General features: G+C 30.5%; 6 protein-coding genes across 13 annotated transcripts in view; 4 read left to right on the top strand and 2 right to left on the bottom strand.

The window, feature by feature from the left end:
* The window catches only part of LOC124955158 (calmodulin), an 8,445-nt gene extending 5,029 nt beyond the window's left edge, over positions 1–3,416 (top strand). For 2 of the 3 annotated variants that reach the window (XM_047509147.1, XM_047509146.1), the window contains one exon: positions 605–3,416. In XM_047509147.1, the coding sequence (XP_047365103.1) occupies positions 605–633 (29 nt within the window). In that variant the 3' untranslated portion in view covers positions 634–3,416. Of the gene's footprint in view, positions 509–604 lie in introns of those variants that run through there. The other variant, XM_047509148.1, reaches the window with a different exon arrangement.
* A 150-nt stretch (positions 3,417–3,566) lies between these two features.
* LOC124955153 (DNA-directed RNA polymerases I and III subunit RPAC1) lies at positions 3,567–8,240 on the top strand. Its single transcript, XM_047509134.1, has 7 exons — positions 3,567–6,763; positions 6,831–6,878; positions 6,962–7,152; positions 7,226–7,410; positions 7,500–7,688; positions 7,785–8,033; positions 8,110–8,240. The coding sequence occupies exons 1-7, from the start codon at positions 6,710–6,712 to the stop codon at positions 8,220–8,222; spliced, it is 1,029 nt and encodes a 342-aa protein (XP_047365090.1). The 5' UTR covers positions 3,567–6,709; the 3' UTR covers positions 8,223–8,240.
* LOC124955156 (gamma-interferon-inducible lysosomal thiol reductase-like) lies at positions 4,633–6,388 on the bottom strand. Of its 3 annotated transcripts, none has more exons than XM_047509141.1 (6): positions 6,023–6,388; positions 5,823–5,942; positions 5,618–5,620; positions 5,312–5,502; positions 4,899–5,219; positions 4,633–4,824 (listed from the first exon to the last, which is right to left on the bottom strand). In XM_047509141.1, exons 2-6 carry the CDS (start codon positions 5,863–5,865, stop codon positions 4,738–4,740), a joined length of 645 nt encoding a protein of 214 aa, XP_047365097.1. In that variant the 5' UTR covers positions 5,866–5,942; positions 6,023–6,388; the 3' UTR covers positions 4,633–4,737. The 3 variants fall into 3 exon arrangements, with proteins under 3 accessions (XP_047365097.1, XP_047365096.1, XP_047365095.1); XM_047509140.1 differs by having other exon boundaries at positions 5,618–5,754; positions 5,877–5,942; positions 6,023–6,382; XM_047509139.1 differs by having other exon boundaries at positions 5,618–5,754; positions 6,023–6,380.
* Positions 7,754–9,350, bottom strand: LOC124955161 (guanine nucleotide-binding protein subunit gamma-1). Its single transcript, XM_047509150.1, has 2 exons — positions 9,145–9,350; positions 7,754–8,999 (listed from the first exon to the last, which is right to left on the bottom strand). The coding sequence occupies exon 2, from the start codon at positions 8,992–8,994 to the stop codon at positions 8,782–8,784; it is 213 nt and encodes a 70-aa protein (XP_047365106.1). The 5' UTR covers positions 8,995–8,999; positions 9,145–9,350; the 3' UTR covers positions 7,754–8,781.
* A 455-nt stretch (positions 9,351–9,805) lies between these two features.
* On the top strand, positions 9,806–24,760 carry LOC124955151 (RNA polymerase-associated protein RTF1 homolog). The gene is made up of 11 exons (XM_047509132.1): positions 9,806–10,045; positions 10,642–10,900; positions 10,988–11,392; positions 11,487–11,724; positions 11,795–12,521; positions 12,625–12,895; positions 12,973–16,027; positions 19,540–19,770; positions 22,420–23,117; positions 24,316–24,348; positions 24,668–24,760. Exons 1-7 carry the CDS (start codon positions 9,965–9,967, stop codon positions 13,077–13,079), a joined length of 2,088 nt encoding a protein of 695 aa, XP_047365088.1. The 5' UTR covers positions 9,806–9,964; the 3' UTR covers positions 13,080–16,027; positions 19,540–19,770; positions 22,420–23,117; positions 24,316–24,348; positions 24,668–24,760.
* Positions 16,820–25,823, top strand: LOC124955157 (cofilin/actin-depolymerizing factor homolog). 4 transcript variants are annotated; one of them, XM_047509142.1, is made up of 4 exons: positions 19,556–19,600; positions 24,316–24,348; positions 24,668–24,910; positions 25,604–25,823. In XM_047509142.1, the coding sequence occupies exons 1-4, from the start codon at positions 19,571–19,573 to the stop codon at positions 25,802–25,804; spliced, it is 507 nt and encodes a 168-aa protein (XP_047365098.1). In that variant the 5' UTR covers positions 19,556–19,570; the 3' UTR covers positions 25,805–25,823. The 4 variants fall into 4 exon arrangements, with proteins under 4 accessions (XP_047365101.1, XP_047365098.1, XP_047365100.1 ...); XM_047509144.1 differs by lacking the exon at positions 19,556–19,600 and adding an exon at positions 20,978–21,007; XM_047509143.1 differs by lacking the exon at positions 19,556–19,600 and adding an exon at positions 23,713–23,817.
* The last annotated feature ends 329 nt before the right edge of the window (positions 25,824–26,152 follow it).

Here is a 26,152-nt window from a genome sequence, read left to right as displayed (position 1 = left end):
AGTTTTTGTTTGAATCCAGAGATAGAAGAGATTCTGATCCACAGAGTGTATTAAAAGTTCTTAGATCTGCTGGGATTGTAAAACTAACCAGCTAGACTGGGATTTACAATCTGAAGGGAAAGAAATTAATTCATTTTGAAAATCATTTCGGAACTTTTGGTCCACTCTGTGTATTAATTTATTGCATCCTTCCTCCTGTATGTGTACACCATATCAAGGTAGTTGTTTTTAATGTCGAATATATGATGGCTGTAAATTTCGTATTAATTCTTATAGAAAAGTTCCCAAGTGTAAGGATTGTAAAACTACAAGCTAAGCTTGTTTACAATCTGAAGAAGAAAAAACAATTATAAATATATATATATATATATATATTAACTTAAAAAGCTTCAAGAGAAAAAAGACCAATTGGTATTTAAAATCACTTAGGAATTTTTGGCCCATTTTATGTATCAGTTTATTTATTACATCTTCTTCCCTGAGTATGTGTGTGTACCATATTATCAGTTGTCTTTTGAATATACGATGACTGTAAATTTGAAATTAATTCTTGTAATAATGATGAAATGTATATTTTTTGTGACATTGTTATTTCTTTATCCAGAATTCGTCACAATGATGACATCAAAGTGAATGCAACCAGTATAATGGAAGAACTTGCGACTTGAAGTGGTGTTGACGTATTAAATAAAAAAAAAAAAAAAATAAAAAAAAAATAAAAAAAAAATCAAGATGCAGAGTATAAAATATATGTAAAACACAAAATGCGAACCAACCAGAAAGTGAAAAACAAAACCTTGTATCCGGATGTGAAGTCTACATATATATATATATATATAAAAAAATCCGCGCGGAAGGTCAACGCCCGATACGCGTTAATCGTTGTCGATAAGTAAAAAATACAGGGCAAATCAACTGTTTAATTAAAGAGCTATACCGCTAAAATCATTATCTCTGTCGAGCATATATACTTACAAAATACATAACACACACACACACATAAATACACTCGCACTCACACATAAACACACACATAAACAGGTAAAAACAATTAGAAAAAATACATACGCATATAACATATAACACACATGTACACAAATACACCCGCACAGTCGTTTTATTTCTGTTCAACAATAACACAAGAAAAAAAAATCGAGAAAGAAAGAAAAAAATATTAAAAAGTGATATACATTTAAACGTAAGATGCATAGTTGTGCGCTTATGTTCTCTAATTATAAAAGAAAGAAACTTATGAAGAGAGAAAGAGAAGTGCATTTCCTTTTCATCTCTATCCGTTTTTCCACACTCGTTCTATCTATCTCTTCCTCTTTAAACTCTTTAAATTGTAAATCTTATTATTATATCTGTGTCACACATATATTTTCCTTCTCCTATAAGCCTTTTACCTTTTACTACTACTCATCTTCATTTTCATTGTCACATCAATAAAAAAAAAAAAAAAAAAATTAAAAAAAAATTAAAAAAAAATTAAAAAAAAAATTAAAAAAAAAATTAAAAAAAATGCACGTTGGAATAGTGAAAAATTTTGGTAAAATGAAGGAGAGAAATGCGCCCAGAGGAAAAAATGAACCAGAAGAAAAAGAGATAGAAAGAGGAAGAAAAGAAGGATAGAAAAAGGAAGAAACGCTATGTAGCGTTATATTATTGCATCGCAGTTTTACTTACCGCGTGTACATCTGTCGATTTTATTTTAATTAACGAAGTTTGTAGTGACTGAGAGAGTTACGGGATAAATATCCTGCAAGTGTGGTAAATTCCACTACGAAAATATGTATGAATAGCATAACTATATCTTTTAATAAGGAGACTTCGGTCTGGACCTCATTTTCTAGGGAGAGAGAAAAAGAGTATAATATAGAGAAAAAGACAGCGAAGAAATCTGAGTTGTATGTGTCGATTATCTTTAAAAAAAAAAAGAAAAGAAAAAAAAATAATAAGAAAGAAAAAAGAGGATATCCGCCGATAAGTAGTGGCACATCGTGTACTACTAAATAACACCTTTAGCTTGCGCGTCACTATAGATTATATGATAATTTATATAAGAAAAATGAAAATATATACATAGCAGTGGAAGATGGCAAGCAGCACTTCTTATAGATCTCAAATAATGATACATTTTTTGGCACCTTGTCTCCTTCGAAATTGATTAATTGTCTACGTCATGCGAGGAATCATGTTAATAAGGAAAACAATATAATAATAATAATAATAATAATATAATAATAATAATAATAATAATAATAATAATAAAGAAATTATAACAAAAAAAAAAAAAGAAAAAAAATGAAGAAGTAAAGAGAGAACATTACTTGTATCGCGGATTATAGTTAGAAAGCTCCAGATCGAGATCTCTGCGTTCCTATGGATAAGCTTCTTTTTTCCCTGTGCTTTTTCACGTTGCGTCTCGTTTCGCATTCGTAACGCGTTTACAAGTCGCACGTGCACGTACATATACACATACGACATATACGACACATACACATTACAAACAGAGAGAAAGAGAGAAATTGTGAGAGAGTAAGAGAATCAGAGAGAGAGAGAGAGAGAGAGAGAGAAACAGTTACCATACATATACATACACACACACACACGCACACTTATATAGAAAAGAAAAACATAGAAAATTAAATTACAGTAAAACAAAACAATAACAACAACAACAACAACAACACATTATACAACATTTAATAACAAAGTGTGTTTTATCTCCGGTTCCGTATAATCTCCTGTTTTTATCTTGCCTTCCATCGAGGAAACCTCATAACACTCGTGCGCAAAAACCATCTCACGTCGACACCACTTTTGTTGGATAAAAAAGGAAAAAAAAGTTTAAATGGATAAACAGGGGATGATGATGATGGGGTGTTAAAAGGAAGTCAAGCTACACAAGTGATCGGTGCATTGCTTTTCTTCGCCCATGGGTGCGTCGTGTCAGTCTCGTTAAGCGGAGAAAGAAAGAAAGAAAGAAAAAAAACGAAAGAAAAGAAAAAAGAGAGAGAGAGAGAGAGAGATCACAACCAGAACGGAGAAAACTGGTGTAAATTTGTGCGATCCGTACGCGATAATGTTACTTAAAAACTTGAGAGCAAAGAACAACACACGGTAACACGACGCGTAATAAAACACATCTAAATGCGTGTATGTGCATCCGGGGTTGTTCAGACATAATATATATGTAATATATATTATATATACATAAAATTAATTTGCGACAAAATGAAGAGAAAAAAAGAAACAATTCCTCCACAGTCCTTTATTATTATTATTTAATATTGAAGTGAAAAACAGAATAAGAAAAAAAAGGGTGAATTACTACTTGTATTTCTGGTGACCTAGATTGCATTGATTATAAAAAGACAAAATAAATGTATCCTCATTTTTAGGTCACAAATATTTATTACTTGTCCTTTTTTAATTACCAATAGACCTCTCATTTCAGCTCTCTTCTCATCTTTTTTAGCATTTCATGAATGGCACTCAGATTCCTTTGCTAAAAAATAACGCGTTTCGTTATTCGTGACAAAACGTATTTTACATACATATCTGCGTGTAATTAAATAAAATCTCTCGCTTGTAAAATCTTCCTCCTCGTGAATTAGATATTATAGATCGCAGCGCAGGACATTGATGATGAATATGCATTTACGCAATTGGTAATTGCTTCATACGTGTGATGTCATTTGTGAACATAAACTTGTCTCTCGGTAAAATTAGTCTAAGCGATATATGTCGATATATTTTCACTTTATAAAATTCATTTTTCAATTTCATCCTAAAAAGAAAAAAAAAATATATATATATATATAGAAATCGTGCGTTGCTTGATACGATTCGTATTTTTAAGTTCCTCTTTTTGATCATGCTTTCATTTTCTGATTTATCATTTAACCAAGGAAATGTTTTCATTAATTGCGACAACCTTTGCAATTTACGTTTTCACTTTCATTCGAAGAAAATGCTTCAGTTGTTATAGGATTATCATTTGTATGTTATTAATGCTGTTTTAACGATTTAATCGTTCCATTAAGAATCAGTGATTGTTTTTACTTTTTAAGAGATTTCTCTGAAATAAACTAATTTTATTTTTTTTTTTTTCTGTTGCCGAATATATAGACATTTGATTAATTTATTATTGAAAATTTTTTGTTATTCGATTATTATGTTATTCCTGATCTTAGATCTGAGGATATTAATTTAATTGTAAGATTAGAATTGCTTGCCTTTTACATTGATTAGTGATTATTATATAAAGAATATGGCAGAAGTACTTACCTATTTTCAATGCATCATGTCAAAAATGGTTGCAATCAGCGTTTAATCTTTCAGATAGTAAAAATTAATCATGGATGTTTCTTAACACTTCTTATCGTACATAAGGAAGCAGCACAGTTTGTATAAAATGTTAATGTTGAGTTAATAAATTGTTCCAATGTATAAAAATGTGCATATGTCTGTATTCCTGCTTTATGTTAATTGTTACTTTGGCAATCTCACAATCATATGAAAGAACATTATAAGAAAAACTGAGATGTGGTAAAAAAAATTCTATATAAAAATTAATTTATCTATGTTCTAAATACGTTTTATAAAAAGTAAAGAAAAACACATGAATAAGTGTTTTCAAAAATATATTTCATAAAGGTATTTTCAATTCATTAGATTCAAATGAAGAAGCTCATTGATTAAAAACATCATTTAACATATAATATACTTTGATCATAGACAACCTTCAGGTTTGATTTTAAACAGTAAACACACTTCTTGTAATAAGTTTTTCAAGATTTTAGCCTGGTCCTTAACGCTCTAAAATAATTATGTTATGTTTAAATAGATAGGAAACAAATATTAATATATAATTAGGATTATTATATACTTACATCATTAAGAGAGATTGTAGGTATAAAAGAAATTCGTGGCTTAAGAGCACTTGTCAATTCTCCGTATTTAGCTAAAAGTTCTTTTCCTTTTGCTCCGGAATAACATTTGGAAATGACATTAGAATCCACATTCATTTTCTGTGCACAAATTTCCATGATATTTTCTGGATCTATATTATTTTTAATCATGCAAGATAAGTAATTCAATAGAAGTGATTGATCTTTTATAAGATCAATGGCGCATGCATGTATTATATTTCCTTGGCATTCAATTGGTCCGTGTTGACATTTAAATTCATAAGTATGATCCTTTTGTGTTGTCTAGAATATAAAAATTTTTTATTATTAGCTATCATTACTATTATGAAACATTTTATTTTATATAATTATAATATTTAAATATATTGCTTTACCGTAGCTTTTCCATATGGTATCAATGTGATCTGTACACTTTCCTTTAGTTTCACATAAGTTGGCAATAAATGATATACAAAAAAACTTCGTGAATCAGGACACAGCGTCTCATAATATACAGTTATATGAACTATTTCTTTTGCATTAACTTCCTTCTCTATTATCCTTACTTCGCTTCCCAAAAATTCTCCTGTTCAAATTGATAAAAAATAGTTAAGAGAAACTTAACTTCATATTGCATGTAATTATTGAGCTTTTTGACAAATAACTATAAACATATATGTATAAAAATAGTTTTTTCTTACCTTCTGTAACATGATCTTGTGCAAACGATAACCATATTTTTGAAGATTGCCATAGAAATATAATTATAATAACAATCAGCAATAGTTTCCATCGAAAACTACCTAACCCCATTATCTAAATTTATTCTCTATAAATACTAAAATATAAAATTAAGGATTAAAAGATATTTTATCCATATATATAATTATATAAATATTAACTTACCAATGTGTAAACTTATCCATAAAGATTGCAAACATATAGACATTATTTTTATACCTATTTTAAAGGTCCATATGTTGATATGATGTTTTAAGATGACACCACGTACAAATTGATTTTTGACTGTAAAAATTAATAACATTAAATCTTTTACCTATTAAATAATAAATAATAATACTCTGATAAAATTAAAACATACTTACTTAACTTTATTATGTATCTATCCTTTTGACGAAACAAAAAAAAACACTTTTATCTTTCCGATAAATACATTATTTCACCTTCTTATGTTTCAAGAAAATGTATGAACGTTAATTGACACGTATTCCGGTATAACCAAGAAAGAAAAAGATTTGTCATTAATCTTTTGACAAACATTCAAAAGGTATAACCTCATACAATAATTGATGAAGTTAATATAAATTGTTTCATTGTAAAGAAAACTTTACGATAATTTTTATTTCTTCTATAATAATTGTTAATACGCGTAACAACACCGTAGTTGTATTTTTCTTTCGCTGGGTGGCGGTACAAAAATTTACCGATGCATGCCATTTTAAGAAACGCGCCAATCGTTCACTTTATTTAGATATAATAAGTCGTACGTATGTTTAGTTCGATATTTCGAGTTTCGATAATTTTACTATACGATAATATATGGTACATGATAATGTATGTGCATGCGTGTTCACGGATTTACACATTTAGTCAAATGTCTGCTTGATTGGATATACGTGATTTTACATAACCTATAAAAGATATAAACAGAGTCAACTTCTTAATAATTTTATTAATTGTATTAATTGTGTAAAATAAAAGAACAGGAATAACAGAGTCTAGAGAATTAAGGTATTCATAGGAATAATTATTTTAATATTATACAATAAAATATGGAGAAGGATCGAAAACCACGTGTATTATTAGAAGAATATGGGATACCAAACGTAAGTTAATAGAAATATGAATTATTATTATTGAACTGTTATTATATATTATATTACTTTTTTGCAGATGGCAGAATATTCTTACGAACCATGGAGCTTACAAAAATTTAAAGAAGTAATATAAATACATTATATATAACAGTATCCTTAGATTGAAATTTCAATGTATAATAATTAATTCATTATCTTTTTTTATAGACATTTAGAATAGAAATCGTAAAGGAGTCCAAAGATGAAAGAGAATTAGAATTTGATCTGATTGGTTGTCATTCCTCGCTTGCAAATGCTTTACGTAGAATACTATTAAGCGAAGTACCAACTATGGCTATTGAAAAAGTTTTTATATTAAATAATACCAGTTTAATTCAAGATGAGGTATTGGCACACAGGTAATATATGGATATATATTAAATTCAAAATTAAAATTGTGCGTATTAATACAAATTTATTAAATATATATAGGCTTGGGCTTATACCTTTAAAAGCTGATCCTAGATTATTTGAATATCCATCTACTAATGAGAAAGATGAAAATGAGGTTAGTGATCAGGATACATTAAGGTATGAGATGAAAGTGACATGTTCTTGGAATCCACAGCCCCCAAAAGACTCTAGACGACCAAATGATATATATAGAAATAATAATGGTATTTACTATTTATTAATATATAGAAATTTTAAGAATATATCATAGTACAATGTTAGATAAGAGAAGTTTTATATTTTTGTTTCTTAGTTTACAGTAAAGATATTAAATGGATACCAATCGGACGTCAAGCAGAATTATATCCTAAAGGTACAGAACAATTGGGTGTTTTAGAAAGTGATATTTTAGTTTGTAAAATGAGGCCAGGGCAAGAAATTCATGCATTTATGCATGCAGTAAAAGGTATTGGAAGAGATCATGCAAAGTTCTCCCCAGTAGGTATGTACCCTCTTCTTGAAAATTTCTTATATAATTTTGATATATTCAAATCATAAAAGTTTATGTAGAAAGTTAAAATATTTTTATTCCATATAGCTACCGCTTCATACAGGTTATTACCAGATATTCAAATAACAAAAACTGTAAGAGGAGAAATGGCTCAACGTTTGAAAAGTTGTTTCAGTCCTGGTGTTATAGAAATTGTAGAACGCCAGAAAGGCGATCCAAATTCACGAGAAGCTGTGGTAAAAAATGCTCGCTATGATAGCTGCTCTCGCAATGTTTTCCGTCATGATGATTTAAAGGATTGTGTGCAACTAAGTCGAATAACAAATCATTTTATTTGTGAGTTCATTAATTTATCTTAAATTAGTAAAAAATTTTTGTTGCATTTATGTATATATTATTTTGTTATTTACAGTTACTATAGAATCTGTTGGTGCATTACCATCTAGTATATTATTTACAGAAGCAGTCAAAACATTAAAATCAAAATGTAAAACATTTATAGAAGAACTTGAAAATCCATCATAATAAATTTCATATCTTATATTCTAAGTACAAGAAGAGAAATGTTTTCTTATAAATGATTTATTGTCATTAGAACCTCATACATTATAGGTTTTCTTCAAAGTTATTTGTACTTATTGTTACAAGCATGGAACATTTTTCAATATTATATAAAATCGTTGTATTTTGAAAGACGGCAGTAACATTGATATAATTGCATATTTTCTTCAAAGTTATTTACATGAAAATGTTGATATGTAAAATATTATATTAAAATTTAGATAGTTTCAGACGTATTTATAACATTTTCTCTTTTTTTAAATTTGTACGTAAACATGAGGCAAAAAGAAATATTGTAAAGTTATCATTTTAAGCAACACTTTTCTAATTTAATATATTATAGCTATGCGTATGAATTCCTGATTATTTATAATAATATGTGATATAATTTAGAAGCCATATTAATCAATATTATAAACAATTAGTTATATTAAAAATAGGATATCTTTAATATTTTCATGAATAATTTAAATGAAATTAGAGCTTAAACACAATTGAAAACTTCAATTATAAACATGGAATATTACAGAATGGAGCATGAGCTTTTTTCACGAAAGGGATTAGACTTCTGCGATGAGAAACCAACCAAGAGACAATCCTCTTGCTCGTGTTCAGTAATGTACTTCATAATATCTTCAATGGCTTTGCTCACCATTATGCGCTTGATTGCAGCTTCACGGCGCAATTGCTCCGTGATCATACGTTGTTGTTGTAGATTTGTAATCACCATGTCCATAACAGCTATATCCAAATAAGTTAAATGGTTGTAACTTTGATTAATATTGAAATACTGTAAAAAATAAGGAATAGCATTTAAACAATGCTGTCGATTAAGTAAACTTTCCATTGCAATTTTTAAAAAGATCAATTTCAATAGGAAACTTACACTCAGTCCTTTCAACGAAATAAGAAAACTCTGAAAAAATTTAAATTTATATATTTTCCGTTACTCCTTATTAATCGTGTCTCTTTAAAACTCTAAAACGATCTAAAAAGGAAACAGAAACTTAAGAAGAGGAAACCAAACCCTACATACTATAAAGATATGACGTATATGATTATTTATTCTCCTCGTGTATATAACCTACCACGGAGGAGATATGACAGGCTCTCCTCTCATTGGTTACAATTTTAGGCCAATCAGATTTAACCTCATAACTTTCTCAAATCTGAAAAACAAAAAAATATGAATAATATATTTCTAATAATCTATTAATTAATTAATCTGTTTAAAGGTAATCAAATTATTATTAAAATATTTTTTAAATAATAAAAGTAATATTTAAACTCTCATTAACGTTAAAGTGTTTCTTTTCGATATATAAAGTTAAAAAAAAAAAAAAGAAAAAAGAAAAAGAGAGAAAAAAGAATAATAAAAGAAATAAAAAATTTGATTAATGCAATATTATATAATATTATTTGAAAAAAAAAATATATATATATATCAATAATATTATAATATATTATTTAAATTTTTCCAATGTATAAAAATAATTCTGCCATTGTTGCGTATAGTAATATGTGACTTGTGTGTTTCTACTACCTGCAAGACCTGTAGTACCGATAAACACAGCCTCGTCGTTTGGCATCGACGTTCCCGCGCTGGTCTCTTCCTAGTTTATTTATTCTCCTTGCATGAAGTTAGATTGTTCTTTGTCGGGAGGGCGTGAGTTTTCCACGATATTCGCGCGAATATTAACGTGACGATGCCGAAAAGAAAGAATCAAGCATTAATAGATTCTGAAAGTAGTGGCAGCGCATCGGAAAGTGGCTCGGATTTGGATAATGTAAATAATATAACCTTATATACAAATCACACATACTATCTTGTCGATATTGTGTCATTCTCTTATAAAAGGAAACGTTTTTATTTTTATCATTATGAAAATGAAAATGTAATAACTATTAATAATTTAACCCGTAGCCAAATTGTTAATGCATTATTAATCTTTTTGACCAAGGAACAATGCGATACATCGAATGGTTTCGTATAACCTACTTCACGATATGCTAGTATCACTTTTCTTTTTCTTTAAAGTCTCCTACCAATTTTGAAATAAACTAATGCTTCTTATTCCAATATCGATTTAAGGCAAGCAATCATTTTATATTTTATTGTTTTATAGATTATGTGATTTTAGATCTTCATATATGTTAGATTTATTTCTTCATATATGTTTTTTTCCTTACATGTGTATATGTACATATATATATATATATGTATATATATATATATGCATTTATTATTGGCAACACTTATTATTGACAATATACAGCATGACTACTGTGTATTTTCATCTATTCTTAAAACGAATATGCGAGATAATATTTAAACGAAAAGTATATAGAACTGTCCGTTTGATAAATATCTTTATAAATGTAGGATCTACTGTCACTTGCCAAGAAGAAGAAAGGTAAATCTCAAGATGACTCCCAATCCAATGAAGACAACAATGTCGCTAAGAAAGACGTCAGGCATGATTCTGATACATCAGATTCTGACGATGATTGGGGAGCAAAAACTGGAAAGAGTAAAAAGAAAAAAGCACCGACTAAAAGAAGTAAACGAAAGATGACAAAATCTAGTAGCGAAGATAGTGGAAGTGAAAAGGAATCTGCAAAAGTTTCAGAACCAGAGGAAGGTATGTTACATTATTTAAATTAATCGTGTATTTTCAAGTAAACAAATTTTTGTTTATATTTTAATAAAAAGTGTTTCATTATGACAGGTGAAGTCTCAGATTCTGATGCAAGCGTTTCGGATTCTAGTCAAGAGGAATTTAATGATGGTTATGATGACAAATTAATGGGAGATGCGGAAGATCAAGCGAGACTAGCACAAATGACTGAAAAAGAAAGAGAACAAGAAATTTTTAAACGGATAGAACAAAGAGAAATCATGAAAACTAGATTTGAAATAGAGAAAAAATTGAGAATGGCAAAGAAACAAGAACTCAAGAAGCAAAAGGAATCAAAGAAGAAGGAAAAGGGTGTGGAAGATAAAAAGATAGATAGAGCACCGGATCCTAAGGAGAGAAGTAAAGATCGTAAGAAGACAATAGAGGAGAAACAAGATAAAAAGTTTCATGCAATGTCTTTGCTGAAGGCAAGACGTGAAGAAAAGAAAGAAAGAGGTAAATTGTATTATTTAATAAAATATATTATAATCTAATTAAGTTTAATTTTATATTGAGTGAATTGGAAAAAGCTTGTACATTTATTTTGTAGAGGAAAAAGAAAAGCAACGAATAGAGCAGCAACAACAACAATCAAAAGATATAGAAGAGGAGGAATTAGAAGATGATCATAAAGGAGGTGCGAATAAGACGAAGTTGAAAGCTTCAGATATTTATTCCGACGATAGTGGTTCTTCGGACAGTGGAGAAGAGGAAACAAGTAAGCCAGCATCACATCAAAGGTCATCTTCCAGCGAAAGTAGGGATTCTGATTCTGATAATGACAAAAAGTTAGTATTCTTATATTTACAAAACATTTCAAAGGAAATTATTTTAATTAAACTTTTTTCTAAACATTAGATCTGTGACTAGTAACAAAGCTAAACCGAAAAAACCATTATACGTCAGTACTAAAGAAGATTTGAACAAAATCAGATTATCTCGCCATAAAATGGAAAGATTTGTTCATCTTCCATTTTTCGATCGAGTTGTACAAGGTTGCTTTGTTAGAATTGGCATTGGAAATAATAATGGCAAGGCGGTTTATAGAGTAGCAGAGATCAGCGGTGTTTGTGAGACTGGTAAAATTTATCAATTAGGTGGTACAAGAACAAACAAAGGATTGAAATTAAGACATGGTGCTCAGGAACGTGTATTTAGATTAGAATTCGTATCGAATCAAGAATTCACAGAATCTGAATTCTTTAAATGGAAAGAGACATGTGCTTTGCAAGGGATATCAATGCCTACATTCGATGAAGTAGAACAAAAATTGAAGGACATTAAGGAGGCCTTAGTATACGAATTCAAAGAAGAGGATATTGAGAAAATAGTAAGAGAAAAAGAAAGATTTAAACAAACTCCATATAATTATGCGATGAAAAAAGCACAATTAATGCGAGAAAGAGATGCAGCCAATTGTAGAGGAGACGATGAAACTGCAAGTCGTCTTAATCAAGAATTGAGCGAACTAGAAGAACGTGCTTCTGAACTTGATAAAATGCGAACAGCAACAATATCAAGTATCTCGTACATAAATGACCGTAATAGGAAAAAGAATGTTGAAGAAGCAGAAAAGGCTATTATGGTAATATCACAGTAACATTCTTAACATAACTAAGATTTTTTTTTTTTTTTTTTTTTTTTAAGAAATTCAACTTTTACATTATGTAATATTTTGAATTTATTAGGAAGAAATAAAAGCTAATAAGGGGAAGAAAGTAGACGATCCATTCACTAGACGTAGTACGAAACCGAGAATGGTTTATAAACCTGACGATGAGGATACACCTTCTGCGACTGGAGCAAATGAAAAGTCAGGTTCTCAACAAATTGGTGACTCTATTTCAATTGGAAATGAAAAAGAAAATGGTCAAGAAGTAAAGAAAAAACAAAGTACTGAAGATTTATTCAATGCTCATGATTTTGATATCACAATAGATTTAGAAGTACCAATCCCAAGTAAGTCAATGATAACATTTTAATTATCTACCATTAATTCGTAGAAATTATATATAAAGTTTTCTTTTTATTTTCAGATAATCCCGTTAGCGTTTTACCCAAACCTGTCAGTAATATCAAGGATACAGGACCTCGTCGTTCCTTAAATTTAGAAGATTATAAGAAGAAACGTGGACTTATCTAACAGTTTATTTACCTTAGACTGAATAATGCTGAAATTAATTTATCAACGTTATGTTATAATAACCGATATAAATATCTTAGCTATTTTTGTCACTATTGAAAGAAGGACAAAATTATAGTATTGCTAGCTGCTCATCATAATGATTATTATCTTTTTAAATGATTATTATAGAGAGAGATCATATTGCTATTATTGAGAGAAAGATTTCTTAGTAAACATGAAGAGAGGTTGTCGGTATTATTATAAGAATACTTTTCTTGAATAATAAGCTTATAAGTACTTAAAAAAAAAAAAAAGAAAAAAAAAAGAAAAGAAAAAAAAAAGAAAAAAAAAATAGAAAAAAAAAAGAAAAGAAAAAAAAAATGGTACATAGCATTACCATTTGGATGTTGGAAGAAATTCTTAGTTCCACTTTTTCTTTTTTAAATTTCATCATAAATTTAGAAAAATTTTAGCTCATATATACACACACACACACACACACACACAGTCATTTCTATAACTAGACGATAAATTAAAATGAAATAAATTAAATTAAAAGGAAAAAAGTGGCAAGATATTTTATAATAAAGATATATAGGATCGCGTGTCCTAATATTTTTCTTGTAAGTACTCATGCGTATACTTCGCTACTAATTAATTATGTATTTCATATTCATATATAATTTCCCTCTCTTTCTTTCTCTCTCTCTCTCTCTCTCTCTCTCTCTCTCTCTCTCTCTCTCTCTCTCTCTCTCTCTCTCTCTCTCTCTCTATCTCTCAATCATGAAATTTTTATATTATTCATAATAGAATTTGTAATTATTCCACTACGAGATACTACATATGAAACTTTAGTATAAATAGCTATTAAATTTAATAGTTCTACCATGCTATCAATTATATAATCTTCCAATGAAGATATTGTATAATTCTAGTAGTTATCTTTATTGTTTTTTTTTGTGGTATTGATATTATATCGATGTTATTAACGTTAATAATTGATGAAAAGATTAAAAAATGACATATTTTTTAAAAAATTTTGTAAATAAGTTTTTAACATAAATTTTTATTCGAAATATTATGCCATCTTGACAATTTTATGAATAGCAATGGTAACAATTTAAGTTTTTCTTTACTTTTTCTTTCTTTTTTCTTTCTTTCTTTTTTTTTTTTTTTGTTTTTTTTTTTTTTCGTTTTTTTTTTTTTTTTAAGTGTTATGAAATGCTTAAGATAATCACGATTGGTGAAATACAGTAATAATCGAAAATTTATGCTATTAGGAATTACTTATAAAAAAAAAATTGTATTATTGAAGAAAATTATTTTTATCTACATTATCTACATACAAAAATATAATGATTAATATCTTTTTAATATGTAACTATATTCAAAGGAACATGGTATCTTTAATAAAGAAAAATTCTCATATCTTCAATTAAAGTTTTGTACCTCGTCGAAATATGACTATACCAGTACTGAATGCTATTAATGAACTTTGTAAATATCTTGGAAATGACAGAAGTTTTATAATTATTTAAACGTTTCCAAACTATATTTCATGAATTAAAATGAAATAGTTTCTCTATGTGATCATTAAAATACATGACACATTGCAAATGCGTATCAATTTAAGAATTATGATATTGTATTATTACAAATATCAAATGTAATTGATTTATTGTAAAAAAAAAAAAAAAGAAAAAAACTATCTATAAAAATATTCACTTTTGTATATGTATAGACATACGCAACTATATATGTGCATATATAATCAATGGCTGTGTAATTAATTCTTTAACTGTTAGTAGCATGTGTATGTGATTGAACTCTGTTTTTATTTCTTTTGTTATTTTTATGATAACAAATAGTACTCGAAACAAAGTTAGTAAAGATCAAAATTGATATACAGAAAAGTAAACATTCTCTAAGAACGTTTTGAATAACTATGTTAAGTTTTGAACACAACATGGTATTGAAAAATAAAAAAATAATAATTATATTCATACAGTTAAAGGATTAACATTATATAGACAAATTTTTAGGAACATTACTTATTGCTTTTGAAGGAGTGATTTCTTATTTGTATAATTTTTGTAGGGAGCAAAAAAAATTCATATACATATATATACGAATGAATATTTGACGATTATCAAATATAATTTTGTAAATATATATACATATATATATATATATATATATATATATATATATATATATATACATAAATATTTGTAGAGAGAAAAAGATCGCAGAAAAGCGATTAGAAGATCTTGAATACTTCTTTAAAATATACTCCAGAATATGATGCTATATACACAATACTGTAAAATAAATCTAAGTTATAGATCCGTTAGAAAGATATGATCTAATTGTTCATAAAATCTTACATTTAAGTAATAACTTTAAGTATTAAAATTTAAAGGATTTGCAATTTGCCATTGCAATTTACTCTTATACAATTTAAAGAAATCTTTGTAGACTCTTCGATTATCTATATGTTTATTATTTTATTTAGATATGTGATATATTTGTTACAAGGCATGTTATTCAAATTTATGTAACTGTTTTAACATAATTAATAATCGATGATTTTTCATTTGGATTGTAAAATACTGTTCGACTTTATAATCATACTATTAAGTATCATTATCGATAATCTCTATAAAATTGGCGTCAGTATTATATTAATATAATCCAAAAGAAAAACACCATATAAATATTACTTGTTCATCCTTTATTTGCCAAAATAATAATAGTACTAATAAAAATAATCAAAATTGCCATTATAATACATATAATAAAAAATTTTGTTACAGAGGCTTCTTTAGGAGAAACGAGAAGTTCATATTTCGCGGTATCTACTTTCCCGCGTAAATGCGCGCGCAAAGATGGCGGTAACCTGCGCAGTCGAGAAGATGCGATAGAGTCGTGCGTACGGGTCGTTTGCACGGCGCTGCCCATATAAGGTAATTTCCCCACGTCCCATGCAACGATTGGCTAGTACGAGTGGTACGTCCTACCGATGACTAATTCCAATGAATTCCGTGTCATCGGCCGCGCTGCGCGATCGATCCGACGAGACACGACGAGGCAACCCGAATATATACATACGTTTACCTCGTTCACAGATCGATCTCCACACGAGATCCAGGAACGTAATAATAGCAACGATGCTTAAGCATTTACAAAATTAATCAAAGAGAATGTTGTATGACTTGAGAGTTTTCATCGAACGAATGAAATATTCGACATATATATTCACGTTATTAACGATATTTTCTCTGAATGATATGCGATATTTTCTCAGGATCCCATTCTTACAAACAGTCGATCGTGATTTTTCTTGTCAAATTGGAAGATAGAAGAAGGGAAGAAGGTGAGAAAAGATAGAGAATATAAAGGGAGAGGGAGAGAAAAAGATAGAGAGATAGAGAGATAGATAGATAGATGGAAAGAAAGAGAGAGGGAGAGAGAGAGAGAGAGAGCTTTCGCAGTTGCACGAGAAGTAGACGCAACGGGCCAATCGAGACTTATCCGCCAATTGGAGTGCGCGCGCGCAGGCGTAGGAATACAGGATTCGTGGAGAGGCAAAGAGCCATGACTGGAGTGGGAAGAGAGAGAGAGAGAGAGAGAGAAAGAGGAGTGAAAATGGGAGAGAGAGAGAGAGAGAAAGAGGAGAGAAAAGGGGAGAGAGAGAGAGAGAAGACGAAGGAAGAACGCGCTTCGCTCGCTCACTCGTTCGTTTGCTCGAGAGTGGGAGAGGGAGGAAGAGGGAAGGGAGGCCTCCTCCCTTCTCGTTCCTTCGTGTGTCGCGACCCCCGGCGACTGGACACACTGCGCCTTATCCAGTTCTACCCGGAGCCGAGGCCACCGCGAGTGTGTTACTTTCGAGACGGGTTGAGTTCGAGTCCTTCGTTGCGCGATTCCTAACCCACCGCTTCACTCCTACACGAAAAAATGGTAAATATTATCTACAAATATATACACATATATATATATATATGTATAACATTAACAATAACAATTATAATAGTAATAATAATAATAAAAAAAAATAATAATCATAATAATAATAATAATAATAATAATAATAATAATAATGATAATAATAATTTTAGAAGACTCGCGATACATTTATCGAGTTCGTCCGAGAAGTTCAACCGTATTTTCGTCAAACGTAGAATACTCTTTTCGTCATCGTCGTACACCGATTCGCTTTTGTGGTTATGGCCGCGGCGGACGCGCCGCCGCCGGTCGCCATTTCTGCAACCGGCGGATATACCGCGGCACAGAACCATCCGCTCGATTATTCACTCCTTATTCGAACGTGATATTAATATTTCTCTCCTTCTGTCTCTCTTTCTCACTTTATGTTCTTTTTTCATAAGAGAACAAGATATATTCGATTGATTTGTAAACTTTCTTGTAGCTTTACCCTCGACATTGGGAGGTTAGGGGAGACTCTCCTCTTCTGCCGGTCGTGGTCCAGGCGGGGGTTCTCTTCTCTCTTTTTTGTCTCTATTACCTTTCTTTTCTCTCATTCTCTCTCTCCCTCTCTCTCTCTCTCTCTCTCAAAATCCTTTCTTCGTCTCCGTCTCTCTCTCTCTCTCTCTCTCTCTCTCTCTCTCTCTCTCTCTCTCTCTCAAAAGAAAGAAAATTTCTTTTTCTTTTTTTAGAATAATCATTGATACTCCATGAAATAAGTGTCGAATTAGAATCTTTCTGAACGATGGTGCGTCGAACGGCCAATGAAATTCATCAAATTCCCTTCTTTGATACCTTTTAACCGATCGGATTATTTAAAAATTATATATTATGTAGTTGTGAATTTTCATGAAATTTCATTGCTATTTCTATTCTACGTTTCTATCGTTAAATTCGTTCTTCGTGATTCGCGTTCGTTGCCATCTCTTGTGATATTCCCCCCTCTCTTTCTCTCTGTCTGTCTCTCTCTGTCTCTGTCTCTGTCTCTCTGTCTCTCTAGTTGATTTTTGTTACGTACTAGCCAAGCCGAGAGCTGTCATTGAGTTCGCTGAAGCGATTCTCAACGAATCATCGAGGACAAGTCATCATTGACTGTATCGACATTTATTGTTATATACGTAGTCGAATGATTCTCCTATAAAAATCTCTCGCGATGACTTTATTATCCTTCCTTCGTTACTTGAACGAAGATTGTATCGCTCGATAAAGAAATGGAAAGAGAAAGAGAGAGAGAGAGAGAGAGAGAGAACAGATGCGAAATATCAACACAAAAAAAGATGGATGTCGTACCGTTAACGATATGCAAGCCTCAAACGAATCGAAATGCGATCAGTGTGTGTTGGACGAGTTTGTAAGACGATGAGGAGAGTACACTGTGGGTGGAGAAGAGTAAGAGGAGGTGAGGGACGAGAGAGAGAGAGAGAGAGAGAGAGAAGTATTCAGTATTGCCGAACGTTTCGCGCGACCATTTTCCCTTCGCTTCCTCTGATGCTCCACCTCCTCTCCCCTCCTCCTGCTCCTCCCCTCCTCCTGCTCTTATGGTAGCCTGGATATTTTCAGACGCGTACGAGACGCGGCGAATAGAGCCGTTCGAGAAAAAGAGAAAGAGAAAGAGATGGAACAAAGGTAGGACGAAAAGAAAAAGAGAGAGAAATGCTCGATGCGTTTTGACATTTGCTTGAAATTATGCTTTCATCGATATATAGAAACTTTGTTTCCTTCGTTTCGTTTCGTCTCGTTTCGTTTCTTATCAATGTGTGTTTGTTTAGATATCGTGAAAGTTTTCTCTCTTTCTCTCTCTCTCTCTCTCTCCAGGAAAGTCAAGAAGTTTGTCATGTGCGATTTGAAAACTCCGTTACGATCGATAATATAGAATCTGAAAAGAGATATGAAAGCAATGGCGGGATATTTGAATGATGTTAAAAAGAATGTTATTAGAGACCGTTCGTTTTTTTTTTCTTTTTATTTTTTTGGGGAAAAGGGGAAATTTCTTTATTAGTTTGAAGAGCTTTTTTGTGGGAAACAGAGAGAGAGAGAGAGAGAGAGAGAGAGAGAGAGAGAGAGAGAGAGAGAGAGAGAGAGAGAGAGAGAGAGAGCGTTTCAATTTGGATCGTAACGCACACTGGCACTACACAACTATTATTATCGTATTCCTATTCCAAGAAATTCTTGCTCCGCCAAAATCTATTTTTCTCTGTCGCCGCGCTATGTGCTCTCTCTCTCTCTCTCTCTCTCTCTCTCTCTCGCTCTCGCGTGTTCATTCGCGGTATTTTGTTGCCAGTGAGTGTCGTGTATTCTCTCTTTTTCTCTCTCTGTGTGTGAGACAGAGAGAGAGAGAGAGAAAGAGAGAGAGAATGAATTTTATTCGACGACGATTGACATTGAAAAGTAATCAGTAAAATGATGGTTTGAATGATGGTTTTTTTTTTTTTTTTTCTTTTTTCTTTTGTAATTTTATAAATTATCGAAAAGAGAAGGAATTTTGTCGTTTTAGTGATCATGAGGGACGAACGACAAAAACCACAATGAAGTTGGTCACAATGGAGGAAAAAAGGGCGCGCATTAGTTGCTATATAAAAACTTGTTTCTCCGAACGAATTTCATGGTCGCGAAATGTGTATTTATTTTCTTATATATTACTTGGAATGAATGACGTGACAATGAACTAGAAAAGTTGAATAGAGGGAAGGAAAAATTCGTCTACGACACCACCGTATATAAGGAGGTCGGCCGTATCTCTCTCTCTTTCTCTCTTTCTCTCTCTCTCTCTCTCTCTCTCTCTCTTCTTGTGCCGGACAGTGACTCTCAAAGTTCACTGACGTCCGACCGATCGGTTGATTAGTTCATTGCTCAATTGTGCTTCTCGTATTAATTTAATGAACTAAGAATTTTCTTTCACTCATTCTAATCTCTCTCAATTATTTAGAATTTTTTATTAGATTGTGTATTTTCGTTTAGACGTATATTTTGTATACAACGTCAGAAAAAAAACTTGTAATTCTTCAACGAAAATCTAACCTATTTCGTATGTTCTTTTTTTTTTTTTTTTCTTTTTTCTTCTAATAATTTTAAATAGATTATATAAAAATATCTCGTTGCAATGATCCTATGAAATTGTAAGTGGTTTCTAACGATGAATGACTAATGTTATCTTCTAAATGGAATACGTGACGTGTCTTCTTCGTGTAAAATTTTTAAACACATTTGATGAATGGTTCTTTAAAATAATATTACGCTTATCAAGTTGTTAAAAGGAGGTTTATAAGAAACATATATATATATATATATATATATATATATATATATATATATATATATATATTCGAATCGAACGATCGAACTTCGAGAGAGAGATGCAGCAATACACACCCAGATTGATCAATTGTTTTATTAGATCGCTTTTATGTGTTCTGTTCTTCTTTTCTTTGCTTAGCAATACACAAAATAGATATTTAAATGACACAATTCACGAACGTTATTTAATCATGAGTCTTTCATAGCATAGCAAAACTCTGACATATTTTCGAATAACATATGACAAATAGAGAGATCAATATTTCATAAAACTGCAATGTGAATATAGCTGTGTAGAATACAATTAATTTTTTATTTAAATAAATACCAAATCTATTTTACACTCATACATACATAAACACACACACACACATACATAGCGGTATTGTCAAAAAAAAATAAAGAAGGAATAAGTAAAATATATGATGCATCGATATTCGAAATATTTTCGATAAAGATATATATGAATTTTGATCCGTGACATTGTCCTTATTCCGTTATCGGCTATCTTCGGTCGAATTCGTTACGCCGGTAGAATCGTGGTGGGGATAGAAAGGAAGATGGTGGAGAAAGGAAGAAAATGGGATGCACGTTAGAAGAGAGATTGAAAGATGATTATGAATATGAAAAGGAAGACAAAAAAGAAATAGAAAATGGACAGAGTGCAAGTGAGTTGTATGATGAATGATATATATATATATATACACACATTTTATGTATGTGATTAGAGAGAAAGAAACATCTAACGATGCGCACGCCTCTGCTTTGCGCGTGGTGAATCATCTTCCGTTTGACCTTGCGTCGTACACGCACTCTTACAAACACGTTACTCTTTTCGTTTATATGTATGTATGTATGTATGTGTGTATACATATATATATATATATATATATATATATATATATATATAAGGCGGTACATAAGGGAAAAGACACGACGACGACATGACGACGAGGATGAGGACAGTTGTTCACGTAAAGGGCGTTTACAGTACGTCCTAGAGGGAGCCAAGTGTATTCCTAACCATAGCCGTAGCACGAAATATCGACCGAGGAACTGCATCCCAGCTTGCACGATACGTGTATACATAGTGTATATATGTCCTCCTGTATGTGTGTGTCCTTCGAGCGTACGTTTATTATCCTTTTGGTCACACCGCCATAGTCGCAGCACACTCTTTACTTTTTTATATATATATATATATATGTTTCATTTTATATATGTATTTCGTATTTTTCTAAAGACATATATTATTCCTATTAATTCATTAGCCAGTATATAACCTATATTAGCAATATAGTGTGAAACATTTTCTTTCTTTTTTCCTTTTTTCCCCCACTTTTTTTTTTTTTCTTTCATAGACAGATATTCCTTTCGTTGATATATTAATTAGTGCATAATCCGTGATCAATGTAGTATGCATTTTTTACTCGTCATAATCCAAACGCTTTCTGTATTTATTTTTAATTTTTTTTTCTTTTTTATTTTACTTTTTTGTTTTTCTTTTTTTATTTTTATTTTTCCTAAATAGATATTATTCTTGTCATACATATAGATAGATATATACATACATACATACATATATATATATATATATACATACATACATACATATATATATATATACATACATACATACATACATACATACATACATACATACATATATACATACATACATACATACATACATACATACATACATACATATATACATACATACATAGATACATAATACATTCATAACCTACACAAGATACCCGGTTCTAATCTTATCTTGTTATTTCTCGTGATGCGTATATTTTAGTTCTATTTTTCACTTGTAATAAATGAAGAGATGGTTATTCATTTAATTTAATTGTTTGTAAGTTGATAGATTATATCTAGAAAATTATTTGATCTTTAATATATATTTTATATAATATTAATATATATTTTTAATAGGTTAAGTATATCTCATATCGCCGTCATCATTTAACTTATTCATTTTTCTTTATTTTTTTAATATGTATATAAAATGTATGTATTATTAACAAGTCTTTTCCTTAAAAAAGATTTGTATATATCAATTTCGTTTTAGAATTATTATCGGCAGAAAGGAACAACCAATGTCATCGAATTCCTGAAGACGTTCGTCAGAGAAGAAGTTTCGAATAAAATATAAACGTAGAATTAAACTTCGAATATTATCGAATTTATTTGTTCAAAAATATGATATCTTAAATATATAAACGAACAAACAAATAACGTAATATATCTATAAATATATACATATACATATGTACATATGTATGTACATCATATATATGTACATACATATGGAGAATGTAACGTATAAAGGAGAATAGTACGCGGGCGCGTAGTCAAGACAACGTTAGTCAAAATCATTCCCGTCGATGCCTTTTGAGGATCAATAAGTTAGTTTCTTTGATTTAAAGAACCGATATATAGTAATATCTATCTTTGCATTGCAATGTCAGACTTGGTTGCTGCTTGCTTGTGGCCCGAGGAAACAATGCAAGCTTTTATTGTCTCTCTCTTTCTCTCTCTGTTTAGTACGTCGCTGTGACTCATTGCTATACTAAATGACACACGTTAGCAGTCGAGAGAGAGAGAGAGAGTGAGAGATAGAGATAGTGACAGAGATACTCAACGTCGATGAAACGCCAACGTTTATTCCAGAATAAACTCCAATTTTTCTTTTCTTTTTTTTTTTTTTTTTTTTAACAGTTATCGTTAAATTAAATCAAGATAAAATTAGAATAAAATAAAAGGAAGGTGCGTACATATGTGCGTGTATGTATGTGTATTTGTGTGTGTATATATCTATATATGTATGTATAGGTTAGATTAGAAACGAGAAAGCATTAAGGCTTTGCATTAATGTGGTAACATTTCTTGATCGTTTCTACGATAATTTGAGAAAGCTTATTTCCAAATCGATGATTTTTACATTCATTCTCTTATCTACTTACTTGATCAGGATCGAAAAGGATTTGAACCTTTCACTTTAAACTTTTTGTAAATATATATACATATATACATATTATATATATATATATATATATATATATATATATATATATATATATATATATATATATATATGAATGTATTTATATGTTTATTTGTTTACTAAAGTCGTTCGAGAAATCGTATTAATACCATCTTGTAATGAAAAATTACAAATGTGTCATCGAATAATTTAATCGTCGATAATTGTATTGACCTGCCTTATCAACCGATGATAAATACTAAACGATTAGAGACGAGGAATTATTTAAAAAATTTTTATTATTATTTTTGATTTTTGATTTTTTTTTTCTTTTTTTTTTTCTTTTTTCTTTTTTTCTTTTTTGCACCATGCCATTGATTCATACAAATTTTTATGCATGTAATATATCGTCGTTCATTTCGAAGTTTTCTCCTTCCTCTCATCGTGTTCTTCTTGTCGATTCATGGGCACGTGTTCTTGCAAGTAAGCGCGAGGGTATAACTTTAGAAACTGATCTTCTCTATCTCTCGAATCTCTCTTTTAGAGTTTAGTGGATGATTCCGTGCGTGGGAAGTATTTATTCTTGTAACATTCGACCAAGTTTTTCAACCGAGATCGAGCTTGAAAAATGTTCGATCTTCGTCGAATTTTATCACATTAATATGAATATTCTTATCTTTTTCTTTTCTTCTTTTATTTTCTTTCTTTCTTTCTTTCTTTCTTTTCTTTTTTTGTCAGTTAGGTATCTCCTTCTACGTCTAATTCGTTATACTAAATGTGGTAGAACGTACACATTCGTTCTTTTTCGTATTTCAAAATGTCACGTTAATATACCGATAATACTTTTGTGGTAGATCCTTCCTATTTTCTTTCTTTCTTTCTTTCTTTTTTTTTTTTTTTTTTGCCATATTATTTTTCAGTAATATAATCGCGAACTGAAACGATTTAGCAATTTCGATTTGAAAACAAGTTTCTCTTTAGCGGTGCGCTCAGGATGGATATCGACACCAACAGGTGCGCTTCATTTATATAAACGTTTTCATGTCCCTCTCTTTTCAGTCAGTTATGCAACTGCAACTCTCTTGTAGTCTTCTACTCGTCGATTTTTTCCTGCAAATATTCCAGAGTTTTACAAGATTATAAAAGAATCATATTTATTATTTACATTGAAAAAAAAAATATATATATATATATATATCTTATAGATGATATATATACATATATATGTATTTATAAAAAAAAAAAAATATATTTGTGTATATATATATATATATATATATATGATAGAAAAAAAAATAGAATGGAATTTAAAACAAAAAAAATTTTCTTTTAGGCGTCAGGAGTAACCGTGGCGGACGTCTGCAAGACGACGTACGAAGAAATAAAGAAGGACAAAAAGCACCGATACGTGATCTTTTACATCAAAGATGAAAAACAGATCGACGTGGAAGTCATTGGACCTCGTGATGCGGCCTACGATGCTTTCCTCGAAGACTTGCAGAAAGGTGGAAGCGGCGAATGTCGTTATGGTTTATTCGACTTTGAATATACCCACCAGTGTCAGGGTACTTCTGAAGTAAGAGAAAGGATTTTTTTATGTAAAATTAAAAAAAAAAAAAAGAAAAAATTCATTGTTCCCTATTCTTATTAAATAACATATATGATATATAAATTATGGATATATTGCAACTTACTCGAAAAGAAATGATGACTCATATGAATTATTGCTATCTAAATCTGTTTATGAAACATGTGTCAAAAAATGTTAGTGAAAATTTGACGTAGTCTTATCTCTGAGGAAAAAGAGACAGACAGTGTGAGAGAGAGAGAGAGAGAGAGAGAGAGAGAGAGAGAGAGAGAGAGAGAGAGAGAGAGAGAGAGAGAGAGAGAGAGAGAGAGAGAGAAAGAGAGAGAGAGAGAGAGAGAGAAATTATAAAATGTTTCATTTCTTTAAAAGGAAAAAAAATGTCAAGAGTAGGCCAAAAAAAATAAATGATAAACATATTGATAATGAGAATTATAACGTATGTGTCTGATATTTAATTATGATTAGATTACGATTAGAGAGAAAGAGATTAAGTTGCTTGGAACAATCGTTATCAAGGTTTATCATTCTCTGTCAATGAGATATTGTTAAATCAACATTATCAATGTTCTTCATTTATTATGTGAATGATGAAGATGTAATATATTTTTTGATTTTGTTCCTTTTTTTTTTTTTTTTTTTTTAGTTCATAATATTTTAATATATGTATATATTTGTTTGTAGGCTTCCAAAAAACAGAAACTCTTCTTGATGTCGTGGTGTCCCGACACGGCCAAAGTTAAGAAGAAGATGTTGTACTCGAGTTCGTTCGACGCTTTGAAGAAGTCTTTAGTAGGTGTGCAAAAGTATATACAGGCGACAGACCTTTCGGAGGCTTCTGAAGAAGCTGTCGAAGAGAAGCTTCGAGCTACCGATAGGAATTAGGAATAATGATTCCTAAAGTGTGAGTTCAAAACAATCACTGCAATTGAGAGAAATCAAGCGATAAAAGAAAAACACAATCTCCCTTCCCTAAACAAAAACAAAACAAAACAATTAAAAAGAAAAAAAAAAGAAAAGAAAAAATAAGTCAACATCAAGCAGCAGCAGCAGCAGCAGCAGCAGCAGCAGCAGCAGCAGCAGCAGCACTAGTATCAGTAGCAGCAGCAGCAGCAGCAGCAGCAGCAGCATCGTCATCATCAGCAGCAGCTGCAGCAGCAACAACAACAACAACAACAACAACAACAACAACAGCAACAACAACAACAACAACAACAACAGTACAGTACAGAC

The sequence above is a fragment of the Vespa velutina genome, chromosome 17 (genome assembly GCF_912470025.1).
Source record: "Vespa velutina chromosome 17, iVesVel2.1, whole genome shotgun sequence".
In the NCBI taxonomy this organism is placed as follows: Eukaryota; Metazoa; Arthropoda; class Insecta; order Hymenoptera; family Vespidae; genus Vespa; species Vespa velutina.
This window is presented reverse-complemented; position numbering and strand designations above follow the sequence as displayed.

Bases quoted from the DNA above. Each gene is read 5' to 3' on its own strand.
- LOC124955153 (XM_047509134.1), top strand. From the start codon at position 6,710: ATGGAGAAGGATCGAAAACCACGTGTATTATTAGAAGAATATGGGATA. The intron at 7,153-7,225 runs GTAATATATGGA...AAATATATATAG, and splicing joins GATGAGGTATTGGCACACAG to GCTTGGGCTTATACCTTTAA. The intron at 7,411-7,499 runs GTATTTACTATT...TTTGTTTCTTAG, and splicing joins TATATATAGAAATAATAATG to TTTACAGTAAAGATATTAAA.
- LOC124955157 (XM_047509143.1), top strand. From the start codon at position 23,728: ATGCATGTAATATATCGTCGTTCATTTCGAAGTTTTCTCCTTCCTCTC. The intron at 24,349-24,667 runs GTGCGCTTCATT...ATTTTCTTTTAG, and splicing joins ATGGATATCGACACCAACAG to GCGTCAGGAGTAACCGTGGC. The intron at 24,911-25,603 runs GTAAGAGAAAGG...ATTTGTTTGTAG, and splicing joins AGTGTCAGGGTACTTCTGAA to GCTTCCAAAAAACAGAAACT.
- LOC124955151 (XM_047509132.1), top strand. From the start codon at position 9,965: ATGCCGAAAAGAAAGAATCAAGCATTAATAGATTCTGAAAGTAGTGGC. The intron at 10,046-10,641 runs GTAAATAATATA...TTATAAATGTAG, and splicing joins GTGGCTCGGATTTGGATAAT to GATCTACTGTCACTTGCCAA. The intron at 10,901-10,987 runs GTATGTTACATT...TCATTATGACAG, and splicing joins AGTTTCAGAACCAGAGGAAG to GTGAAGTCTCAGATTCTGAT.
- LOC124955156 (XM_047509140.1), bottom strand. From the start codon at position 5,729: ATGGGGTTAGGTAGTTTTCGATGGAAACTATTGCTGATTGTTATTATA. The intron at 5,220-5,311 runs GTAAAGCAATAT...TTTATATTCTAG, and splicing joins TACCATATGGAAAAGCTACG to ACAACACAAAAGGATCATAC. The intron at 4,825-4,898 runs GTAAGTATATAA...TAATTATTTTAG, and splicing joins CTACAATCTCTCTTAATGAT to AGCGTTAAGGACCAGGCTAA.
- LOC124955161 (XM_047509150.1), bottom strand. From the start codon at position 8,994: ATGGACATGGTGATTACAAATCTACAACAACAACGTATGATCACGGAG.